General features: G+C 33.0%; 1 protein-coding gene and 1 pseudogene across 3 annotated transcripts; one reads left to right on the top strand and one right to left on the bottom strand.

The window, feature by feature from the left end:
• Positions 1 to 2,703: 2,703 nt before the first annotated feature.
• LOC118060814 (alpha-crystallin domain-containing protein 22.3) lies at positions 2,704 to 7,718 on the bottom strand. 3 transcript variants are annotated; one of them, XM_035074097.2, is made up of 3 exons: positions 7,534 to 7,718; positions 3,667 to 4,082; positions 2,704 to 3,331 (listed from the first exon to the last, which is right to left on the bottom strand). In XM_035074097.2, the coding sequence occupies exons 1-3, from the start codon at positions 7,548 to 7,550 to the stop codon at positions 3,099 to 3,101; spliced, it is 666 nt and encodes a 221-aa protein (XP_034929988.1). In that variant the 5' UTR covers positions 7,551 to 7,718; the 3' UTR covers positions 2,704 to 3,098. The 3 variants fall into 3 exon arrangements, with proteins under 3 accessions (XP_034929988.1, XP_034929987.1, XP_034929989.1); XM_035074096.2 differs by having other exon boundaries at positions 2,704 to 3,334; XM_035074098.2 differs by lacking the exon at positions 7,534 to 7,718 and having other exon boundaries at positions 2,704 to 3,334; positions 3,667 to 4,093.
• Positions 7,719 to 10,174: 2,456 nt separating this feature from the next.
• Positions 10,175 to 11,649, top strand: LOC118060842 (uncharacterized; annotated as a pseudogene).
• Positions 11,650 to 12,737: the final 1,088 nt, after the last annotated feature.

Genomic DNA, 12,737 nt, shown 5'->3' on the forward strand with positions numbered 1-12,737 from the left:
TATATTATTTTGTAAGCAAATCATTTTCACGAAGTCACTCTCAAAAAAGAAAAAGGGGGAAATTCCGCAAAGACTTTAAGGCTTAGGCAAATATTCCCAATCAACCAAACATAAATGGTCCACATCTTTCAAAATCTATCAGTCTATCTTACAATTTTTCATTTGGGAAATTAAAAATGAAGCATTTCCTCTACTACCAAAATTCAAAATAAACCCCTCTTTTCCAACGGTCACCACTTCTTCTTCTTCTTGGTTCTTGCATCTCACAAAAAAGACAGTAAAATGCCAAGAGCTATTCACTACAAACCTCAACCTCTTCTTTCAAAATCATCCCCTCTCTTAAACCCATTCGGTGAAATGACCTTCACTGACCCGAAAAGTACAAGTTTTGCATTTAAAGCTCACATTTTTTACTCTCCCCTTTTACTTTCACACAGGACCCATGTCCAAAAACCAATCATTTGTGCAAGAAAGAATAAAAGAGGATCTGGGTATAAAAAATTAATCAAAATTGTGACCTTTATGGCATCTAATCTCAACACTTTGCCAGAGCCATTGGGTTTGGTTATTGAAGAATTTGCTGCTGCTGGTGGAGGTGGAGGTGGAGGGAATTTAGGATTTTGGAAGGGTTTCGGAGGCGGAAGATTTGATGGGTGGGGAAGAAAAGGGAAGATGAATTCAGGGTTTTTAGGCTTTTTGGTGGTTTCTGGATTGGGATTGATTTTGTTTTTGTTTGGAGGGGAGTTAAAGATTGATGTAGTTTCTGGGGTTTTGGTGTTGAGTTTATTAGGGGCTGTTTTGGTTAAAGGGTTTAAGACAGGGATTAAAGATTGGATCTTGGGGCTTTGCTTTTTTGGTGTTCTGTTGGGTTTGGGATTGAAGAAAGGAGAGATGCAAAAATGGGTTGAGAGATGTAGGGTTCGTTCACCAGTTTTGGTGCTTATGAAGGGAAAGAGAAGACATGGTAGGAGAATTTGGTAACAGAAGCTATAAAGGAAAGATTTATTCTTTGGTTTAGTTAGACTGATTTTTCATTTCACATTTGTATTGCATGTGTTCCAAGTACAAGAAGACCTTAATGTGGCTAGTCATGAAACTATAGGAAAGTTTTGCAGCTGTTTACAGTTTCTCCACTGAGATTTGATTGAGTTACAATACACTATTGTTGCAAGTTTCGATTTCATTTTGAGGTAGTGCTGCTTGAATGTTTGTTGATATTTCCTCTTATGATATACAAGTTCAGTATGATTCTTAAGGGCCCCCTATATGTTGAGCTTGTGTGTGTGGAGTCATTTTAATGAAATTATAATATTGAAAGATCATCAATGAACTCTCTTTCAGTCTCTTTCTGCAAGATTTGTTTCACGGAAGCCAGGCAATGCTCTTGGCATTGTGCATTCCCAGTTATGATCATGTTTCATGGTTAGTAGTTGTGACCATACGAAATGTGTCCTTGGTTGCACAATGAATGTTTGGTTTAACATAGCTATATGCTCTTATAGTTTGTGGTTTGTGGATGCAATCAGTCTAGATTGGAAGTGTTTGATGGTATTTCAAAACTGGAATATGGTCACTTGGACTAGCTTGATGCTATATTCTAGAAGTACAGACTAGGGCAAACAAAAATATGTTATTTGTTATGCTTGTGCAATTGGGCATGAAGCTTATCCTTGAGTTGTGATTGCAATGTGATTCTCTCAGTAGCAACTAACAGAATTCAAATGACTTGGCCGCATGGCATCCCATGACAGCTGCTTAGAATCAATCAATGCAGATCACTGGATCTCTCTTTGATATGCAGATTTCTGGGTTTCACACTGAAAGCTGTATAATATACTGTAGTAATAGCTTTTACCGGCTCTGGCATTGCAGCAATGACAGCTTGTGTACTAAAAGACCCATTGTCGACGATAATGCTATGGAGAGGGTGGGAAGTGGACAGGGTGGAAGTGGACGCCAATTTCAAAAGGTACTGGGCATGTTTCAGGGTAGCAGACAAATGAGATGGCAGGGACTGTCCCTGTAGTTGGCTAGGCTATGTATGGATATGCTGAGAAAGCACTAGGAATTTTGAAAAGAATGGAGGAGATGATAGTGACTCCCGAGGAAGTCACTTCTTGGAGCTTCATACTAACACATAGAGCCAACATAGCCCGGCTGATGAGAGTTTAGTACAAAAACCTTGGTTAGTATTGTCAGGACACAGGATAAATACATGTAAGAGGGAACAGATGTTTGGTTGAAACCTTGTAAATAAATGCTTGGGAATGACTATCTGAAATGGAAATATAGATTCCATGACTTTCCATACTCTGTTAAGATACTAAGCAAGAGCAATAAGAAAATTTATGCTATAATTTCAATTTTCAATATCTTTGTAAAATGCAATGGACACTCAGGATTTGACAGAGTCGCAATCAAATAGTCTAATGGAAGTTGGCCTGACAAAAACAGCCATCCCTTTCATATATGGCTTCTTTCATGTTTCAAGTAAAAAGCTTAACCACCTGCTTTTAATTAACAATCTTTACCGGGGAAAAAAAAGGAATTATTTCTAAAAATTTGTTCTGAAAATTGCCTTATAAAATATGGTGTAGTCAGGAAAACGAAGAAAAAATCAAATGCTGACATGGAAAATATCGGTCATTCTTCATGTCCGATGCTATAAAGACATGCAGCGAAGTTGCTTTGGAGCGGACAACATTTCTTTTAACTGCTGGTTTGATTTCATAACTAAAATGTACACGAGAGACATTATCTCGCATCTCGACCAGGCTCAGGCTCTGTGAAAGAACATGAAACAAATGGAACAAACGAAATTCTCTAATGTTTGCTAATTTTAGCATGTTCTCAACTCAATAAACCATTTTAACAAAATTACAAGGTTACAGCTGCGCGAATTTGTCAATCGTTATTGAAATTCACTTCTCAAAAGGCATGTGGGGGTATGGTGTCTTCTCTCAACAAGCTAATCCACAAAAATCCGAGGCTTAAGGTTGTACTGAAACCAAAATCATAAGGTCCTTTCTTCTTGGTAAGTAAAATAGGCAAGGGATTTATCTGATCTGAAGAAACAAGAAATCCAAGATACTATACCATCACCTTTTCTTTACAATCCCCTCGAGCATCCCATCAATGCCAAAATTACCTTTGAACTGTTGGCGATCAACAGGACCAGGTAGCTGAAAGGTGATGGAGAAGTGACCAGGAGGACATAGATTCCGTGTTTGCATTCTGAAGATCTGAGAGTGCTTGCAAACTGTACTCTCACCAGTCGTGGTAACTCCTTTTATGAACACCGTGCCATCGGTATCAATGTCACAACTGAAATCTTCTACCATTGTGGAACAAAAGATCAGGTCAGTTAGCCACAGCAACATCAATAATATGAAAAGGCATATGAAAATATACCATCTAATTTTTTAATATCCATGGCATGTGAAACTCAAGTTCAGATCAACCAAACTAATTAAATTTTAGATAGCCCTAAATCAAGATTTCAATTTATTAATTAGATTTACAGTTCTAACACTTCAAGCAGCTTGCACTAGTTTGTGCCACAGAGATAGGGAGAAATGAGTGCTATCTCTCCTAGTATTGTTTGTCAGGACGTAAAGCAATAATGAATACAGTAACTAATAAATGTTCATATTTGAACAAACTTACTTTCATCCCTTGAAACTCCAGGAAGAGAGACTCGAAACAAGTAGGCATCATCGCTTTCGCCAATGTCCATTGCACCCACAATTGGTCCCACATTTCCCGTTGCAGCACTCCCAGCCAGCCCAATTCCACTTCTGGCAGAATCCATGATATCATCCAACACCTTTTGAGTTGTCTGAGATGGGAAAAATACCATAGAAGGCCCAGCTTCTGCAGGTTTAGCATCCACATCCCCTTGGGTTGGAGATTCTACCCTGTGCGTTTGAGATTGAACTCCAGGGGTTGAAGATCCAACCCTATCACCAAATGGAGCAGGAGGACCAATATATGGCACACTGTTGAGAGGTGCCACCTCAAGGACCTGCTGATGAGGATTTATGGGCTTGGGTACACTATTCCCTCTTCGTATGTCAGAAGCCCTGGAGACCATCAAAGTTTGGCATATTTAATTTTCAATACCACATGAAAATGCAGCAGTGCATCAGTGACTAGAATTAGTGTTGAAAAAATTGTTGTAGAAAACTCAATAGTACAGAGTTATGTTCCTAATACAGATATAACTACAGCCAACAAAATATCTGAACAACTCCTTGCAGAAAAGCAAAAGCTTGAAAAACATAAAAATAAATTGTTTGGTGGATAATATCCACCAATATTCGTACTGTCAACAAGAACTCAAACAATGATTCTATGAATTGTGACTGTAAGCAAAATCGAAAGCATATCATTTGTAAACTAATTCTTCTGCATTACACCCAAAAATTTTATTGACTCACTGCTACAAATAAATAAATTTGACAAACATGTGTATTACTTAAATGCAACATCACCAACATATATTATAGGGCTATGTTACAAAATTCCGCCAGTCTAAAAATCCATTTGATTTCAAACATTAAAAAGTAAAAAAAAAAACACAGATTGTAGTTACTGCAAAGTTAATCAAGATAAAGATCAATCTAAATTTTTTTTGTGAGGTTACTGAAATCAGTCAGGAACAAGAAAAAACTCAAAACTACTCATTTCAATGGAATGCTCATTTAAGCCATTGAAAACAGGATCATGATAGCTAGAAGGACAAAATTTAAGACGTAAGATAAAATTAAATATGGAGAAATCACTAAACCTCTGATGCCTAGTCTTCCTGATCCCTCCCTGGAATTTCACCAAGTAGTTATGTTCTATTGCTAAACCCTGCCACCTGAATTTATACTATTGACAAAACCATTCAGAGGGAGTTTCAAAACCACCCTCATTTACCATTTCCTTTTTGAAAATTACCCTTCTATTTCCTACATGTTTTTGTATTTTAAACATGTAGTTCAAAGTTGTTATGGCATTTCTGAACTAAACATGTTGTACAAAGTAACATTCTTTCACGAGAGTTGTCAATTAATAGAACAGATTGAATTCCTTGATAAAGAAAATCAAAGAACAACAGAGATACAAACCGTAACCCTCTTCGTCATTTAGCATATAATAATTACCCCCTAAGGAAAATAATCTTCATACTAAAGAGGTTAGCCCTTTGTTTTCATTAAAACCATAGGCACAAGCACAACCTAATACTTGTTTAGTAAATGACACCAAGGTGAACGTGCCCGTGTGGTTCTCCACAACAAAATAGGCACTTTGTTTTAAAACAAAAGGCGCCCACTGTTAATGAGCAATCCAAGTCTAGAAAATGAAAAGCTATGCTGGGCCCTTGTTTTCAACAAAATGTAAGTCACATGTAATCCCTGCCTAAGAAATGAACAGCTATGAGAATGCCAATGTGCTTCTCTCTCTGAGGAAGCTGGCCGCAAGTTCAATAAAACTTAAAGCACATGAACATGCATTGTTCACATGCAACCCATGTCCTGCAAATCAAAAGCTATGTGAACACTCGAGCATGCTCACACAGAGGAACATGGAAAAATAAGAACTTAAATTTAGAGACAAGTTGGATTATTTTGTTCAAGAGAAATGTTCTAGGGAAATCCTTTTTGAGGAAAAAAGACTTGCATCCACTAAATAGTAAGGCTGAATCAATAAGATTGTTATGGAAAAGACCATATTTTAAAATGGAGATTTAGTTTCCATTATCAATTGGAAATCACTTCATTAGGAAACTTTATGAAAATATTGCTGCATTGAATTGGGAGTGTGTGAGTTGCAACTGCCATCTTGTTAAAATGACAGCAACATATCTAGTTATAATACTATCAACATGTGGTGCCTTGAGTCTCCCAAATACAACCATGAAATCTCAAGCCACTGATCCTTTATTTCAACAACCATTCTACTTTCCATGATAACTGTCATACGAACTATTACACTGTATCTATCAAGCTCTGAGGTGATAGAATTATCTGAAAATAAGTCTAAAAAACTAGAATTATCACAATAATGTCCTAAGCTTCTGGATTTAATTAACTTGATGGATTCAATTGTATGCTAAGAAACACCATTTTGTACTTGTGCAGCTTTGAGCTGAAAATCACCCATGTCATCCAACATAATATACATTTCCACTTCAACTCATCCTACATTCGTACTGCCAAATATATTATTTTACTTTATCTCCCTTCAGTATGCTTCAACCACCTCCAAAAGTTTATTCAATTGTTTATAGCTTTTTGTTCTTTTGAAAAAGGTTTCACTTACCACTGTCTTTTTCTTAGCACGGATAAAAGAACAGCATAATACTAGGAAGAAGCAGGATAACAATAAATATTTGAGAATATGCCATTCTCTGAAAGAACATAAACTAGACAGTAACAAAAATCAACATAAATGAGCACTCTAACCCTTTCGAATACCAACAAGCAAAGTGCTCCTAAAAAAGCCAGCTGCAATGTATCAAAAAGAAACAAGAATCTCCATCCTATTCCTAACTGCCTTGATGAAAAATTATTTTTGAAATTTTGCATTTGTCTCCATCCAAACAGAGTAAAGATTCTCACCTTCAATGATTATCATACTTTGCTTTCTATAATTTTGAATAGCTACCAAAATAATCCTTGAAACCTAAATTAAAGATATCGGATGCATGCTCTATACCATTTAATTTCTACCAAGTGTCCTAGTCTGTTCTGAAGGGAAGGAAAATAATTCTCAAATCACAAGTCGATACCAGAGAATGGATCCATGGACTAACATGAACCTAATTGAAGCCACTAACATAATATTACAACCATTAAGGTCAATTTGACAAGGCTGAAGAATCCTGTAAACACAAGAACCAAACAACAAGCTTTCTCCGTCAGGCCATGTTGCCATTTTGTCGTTATGTACATTTCTTTCTTGAGAATTTGGCAGGAAGTTGTGAAACCATAAATCAAAAGGGGAAAAAATGGTGCGAAAAACTTTTAAACTCATTTCTAGAAAATTGGATTCATTTTTAATTTTATGTACCATCTGGGCGAAAACAATTTAATCCCATTTCAAGAAATCGGGGTCCATTTTCAACAAAAGAATCCTTGACACAATACAAGAAAAACAGAAGATCTACAGCACCAAACGTTCAAGACCCAGAAACCACACCATTTCACTCGCTATAACATCATCACATCTAAATAGAAAACCTTTAAAGCATTTTTAAAAACTACCCAATACACCACCATAAACATTCTAACATCAGTTCAATTTTCTTTCTCCACAATTCTTATTCCAAAACCATAAATTATTGAATAAAAAAAATACCTCTATTTGTTTATTTAGCTGATTCTGTTATCAGTAATTGCATGCAACTAAACAATCCATCTTTACAACAAATAAAAGCAAACCCCTAACAGAAAACACAGCAAAGTAGAAATGCAGCCATAAAAATTCAAGCCTTATCAAAAACATCAGAAACTTTATACATGTATAAGTAAATAAAACAGATACCTGTATGGAGAAGCCATTGATGGCAGCCAGAGAAGAGTAGTTCTGTGATAAAGAGGAAATTATTTGAAGTTTTGTACTGTCTTATGACAGTGTTTCTTCGGGGGTTACAAGGAGGAATTACTCCTTGATGCGTGAATGATTAGTCGTCGAGTAAAGTCATTTTGGTCAATGTTAGAAGAACTAGATACCACTTGAAAAAATTGAATATATATATATATATATATGAAAATATTACTACCACTTTTAAAATATTCTTCTTCTTTTTTTCAAAGGGACTATCAGTATATATATCTTCTTTCAAATTATAAATTTTATTTTTCTCTTTTTATTATGTCATTAATGTGTGCAAATTTTATTTTATAATTTCTCATGTGTTACAACATTATCCCATCGTTGTAAGTACACTTAGATTAGATCAGCATGATCTCATAAAAACTCATCAACCACGAGTGGTTGCCTTCAAGTTTATTTTAGGCATAATCCAAGAAACGAACTCAAATCCCACCCTTTTGAATCTAATATTAGTATTTTAAAAAGTGAGGAATGAGTCTTAATATCATATTCAAGTCCCAAATCATTGTCATAGGTTTAAAAATCATTTTTCTTTTCATGATAATACATATCTCAGTTTAGGTCAACTTTATCAAGAATAAAATAAGTATTTTTATTATTAAAAACAAGCAAAATACAACTTATTTTAAGTAAAATACTTAAAGGTAATAACCATCATCCATTTAATATAATCAACCTCTTATTTATAACTCTACAACCTATTCAAAATTTCTAGTTACTATAAAACTAAATAACAATTTTTATTTTCAATTTTTATCTTTTAAGGTTGTTCGGATATACATTGAGACAAACAAATACATGTAATGATTCTGATTATATAGAGTTTCTAACTTCTTAGTGTTATTTTCATAATAATTTTATATTGGAGTGCATAGATTATTTATTTATTTTATTATTTAATTTTATAGGTTAGAATCTTAATAAAAAAATTAATTAATTTTTTTTCAAAGTTACTCTTATTGTATTTTATTTGATGATAAAGGAATGCCCTTAAACCAGTTTGTATATATCCATTGAAATACAAAAAAAAACAAATTAAAACTATTTTAATGATGCGATTTCATATCATGATGTTATATTTAGGCAGTGTGTTGGGATTATAATTGTATGGCAAATTAATTTGAAAAAAAATAATTTTTTTTCAAATTAAAAATTTTTTATATTTTTTAATCGTCTTTGTTAATATCAAAAATAATTTTAAAAAAATATTATATTAATATATTTTAAAATAAAAAATACTTTTAAAAATAATTTTTAATATAATCTTAAACGCACTCTTATTAGAACTAGTATTTTTAATGCATGTGTGGTAGTATCAATAAAAATTTTATATAAAGATTAAATTAATTTGAGAAAATGAAAAGATAAAATAAAATACTATATAGAAATAGAATTTGAATAAATTAAAACAATCTATATATAACACAATATATATGGTACAGATGTGAATAAAGATTTTATTCAATGCTTAACTAAAATTTAAGATGATTATATTAGTATTATATTTTTTTTCAAATTCTTTTATTTTAAATAGTTATTTTTAATACAAACGAGACAAATATTATAGATAGAGATAAAAATACAATAAATAAAGATTTTATTATAACTTTTGATTAAGAGGTCCTTTTTTAATATTAGTAGAGTTTGTCAAAATGTATAAATAATTTCTCCTAACGGAGTCCAAGAAATATAAGAAAACAACCAAGGGCTCCTATAAAAATAACAAAGGTTCAATTTATTAATTTATTAAAGTTAATTCGATGTAATTTTGTTATTTTTAAACTTTAATTATCATATGTGGAATGAATAGAAATTAGAAATATAGGCATTGAACAAAGATTTTATAAAATTATTTGAATGTCAAGAAACGAAAATGAATGAAAATATATAATAAAAAATAATTAATAATATAATATTGGTGCATGGTACTAATTAAGAAGGCTATTTACTACATTCCTTAACTTTCTAAGATTTTTATCCTTGAAAACAATATATGAAATAATTTAATCTATTTTTTTATTATTATTAACATGGTTTTTTTGAGTTAGTTTATACATACTTCGACTAATCTTACAAACTCTGAAATTAACAATCATATAAGTCTCCAATAACTATCATATTAGCAATAAAAGAGTTTAAACTTGAGATCACATAAAAATAAAATTATATATAATCTTTCAAATGCATAAAAGCGATATATCTTTAGGATTATACAAAAATAAAATTTAATCATAATTAACTTCCAATCTCATTCAAGAAATAATAAATCATTTATTATTAAAAAAAAACAACTTAACTATTCGGATCAAACATATTATATATATATATATATATATATATATATATATATATATAAAGCTGATCGTATATATTTTCCTTAAAGAAATTATTAACATTTCTTTCTATAACCATAAATATTTTGCGTTTATTTATGCCCCCAAGTTATCATCCATGGTGGAATAACAATGCAAATAAGTCATCATACTTGGATTTTCTGACCAAAACTTGGATTAACTTCCACTTAAAGAGCCATGATACTCAGATTTTGTTTAGATTTTCTTCCCCAACAATGATTAACGTCAAATTAACAGGTAACAGTACTGTAGGAAAATCAGGTTAAAAAAATATAATAGCAGTTGGGTAAGGAAATGATTGCTGTTTTGTACTTTTGCAACTTATGACACTTCACCACTCCCTTTAATCTCTCAACATCTCTCTCACTCACTCACACTGGTAATTAGCTCCTTAATTTCATTGTTATTTTTGTACATGCAATGTACAATGTCTGTGTTCTTATCAACTACTGTTTTATATATATGTTAAGTTCCTAACTATTAATGGTGATTTTTTCTAGCAGATTCTGATTCATCGTATCGCAAGCACTATGGACATTGCTCCCTCTCCCAGGCTGCGAACAGATCTCTTTCTGCTGAAAGAACAGAATCCTTTCTCGATTCAAACGTTAGTGCCAACAATGACCGGCTCTTCCTTCTGTTCTTCATCTTAGGCAACTATTTTGGACCTGATCTGAAAGGGGAGGGACCCCCAAAATCACTTTTTCGAAGAGCTGCTGAGGGCTTGGCCATGTACACATTTGATCAACTTACTGGTTCGTGCATGGGAACTGTAGAAATGGAGAGGATATATTACTATGTCCTTCGGAAGGCAGAAAAACATCTTGCTGTCAAACTGCTGCCATTGCAACAGTTTTTTCTCGGCAGTCTCCCTACTCCGGGAACTAACAGATACCCATAATTTACTGATATGTTTCCGGCTCATCTGCATCCTCATTCAGTTATGGAAAACGGGGATAAATTTGTATCAAGTATCATATCCATCAACAACCCGGATGCGTTTCATATTGATTTGAAGGACATTGAAAGGTTCAAGAGACTAACTGGTCTTGAGAACCTTTTTCTAGATAGAGATGCAGCAACATCAATCCGCTCATATGCAGATGGTACTCTATATGATGTGATAGTCCATGAGGCTGGACATGGAATAGAACTGTCTCCTACCGGTACTCGTTTCTCTCGTAAGAGAGCAGAACCTGCAGATAGAATCCCGCGGTCTAGGCATCACCATGTTCAAGGTAGTGGCGGTTCAACTTCTCGGCAGGCCACAGATAGAAGATTGGCAGAGGATGGTCCGGCATTGTTTTTTCTTCCCTCAAGAGCAGCTAAAGAACAGTTGAGTGATCTGATAGCTGCCACTAAAAACGGCGTTGCATTGACTGGTACTGCTGCAATGGAACAGGTAGGACAAGTTGTTGGGTGGTCGACATCGGTGAACGTGACGATGCCTACTATTTCCCGGTGTACTCTCTTCCGGGAGTGAGAAAAGATCCAAGCAAGTATATCTTTTATAGAAAATTGAGCACTTGTTCTCACTGAATTCCATTCTACCTTGTTCTTAAACTATTGTTCTCTGACTGCAGATGAATTCAGCTACAAAATCGAAGCTGACGGCGGCGAAGTACTGATAAAGGGAGTGACGATAACAGGCGAGAGAACTGTGTACAAGTTCTCGCAAAAGTTTGATATGCTATCCAGAAATCTTTGCCCGCCCGGCCAGTTTTCCATCTCATTTCAACTGCCTGGTCCAGTTGATCCTCGCCAGCTTACGAGCAACTTTGGCGATGATGGGATTTTAGATGCTCTTATAATGAAAAGTAGGGAAACCACACAATCCTGAATTCATCACAGCCATTAAATGGAAAGTTTTGGGGTTTTGTTTTTCACATTTTCACCATTGTTGCCAGCCAGCAAAACGAAAGATGATCAGATCGATTAGCCACGTCAAGAATCAACCATTTAATATATAGTACCCATATGAAACTCAAAATTTAGATCAAGGGAAGTAAATTACTGTTTGGCAAAGAGTTGGATTAGAAAGTTATTTTTTAAATAAAATAAAATAAAATATGAGCATTGTCTACATGTTTTCTAGTATGATATATATATATATAAAAAAAAGTTATTGTAAACTAAAAGGTTGATGCATATGTTTAGTAAAATAAATAAAAAATTATATGCTCAAATAAACTTTTAAAAAATGTTGACACAAATCAAAGATAAATCAAAAAGCTGGTAAATAAATGCAAATAATTAAATTATTTGATTCCATATCATCATTAAAATAATTAAGATAAATGAAAATAAATGTAAATAATTTTTTTAGAAATGTACTTTATTTAATAAAACTCAAAGGTCATTAAAATAAATATCCAAAAGACTCTAAACGACCGTTTAAAAAATAAAAATGAAAGGCAAATGTTTAATTAAAACCTCTTAATCCTATTAATGCAATTGTTTTTCTTTTTAATATAACAATTTGTTTATAAAGAATGTTTATTTTTCGAAACAAAAATTATCAAAACCATAAAATCATATTTTAATAAAAAAAATATTTTGATAATATTGTTGCAAGAATATTTAAAAGTATATAAGAATAATACACCAAAACTTTTTGGAGATATTTTTATGTAATCATGCAATAATAAGAAAAACCTTGCACATAAAAGATAATAAAGAAAATGATAAAATATATATATATATATATATATATATAAAAAATCATAAAAAGTTGTACAAAAAATAAGTAAGAAGTTATAATCTTATTCAAAAACTAAA

Source organism: Populus alba, chromosome 13 (genome assembly GCF_005239225.2).
Source record: "Populus alba chromosome 13, ASM523922v2, whole genome shotgun sequence".
Classification (NCBI taxonomy): Eukaryota; Viridiplantae; Streptophyta; class Magnoliopsida; order Malpighiales; family Salicaceae; genus Populus; species Populus alba.

Excerpts from the sequence above, each read along its gene's own strand:
- LOC118060814 (XM_035074096.2), bottom strand. Across the intron at positions 3,335-3,666 it reads TGGAGTTTCAAGGGATGAAA|AAGATTTCAGTTGTGACATT; the intron begins GTAAGTTTGTTC and ends CCACAATGGTAG.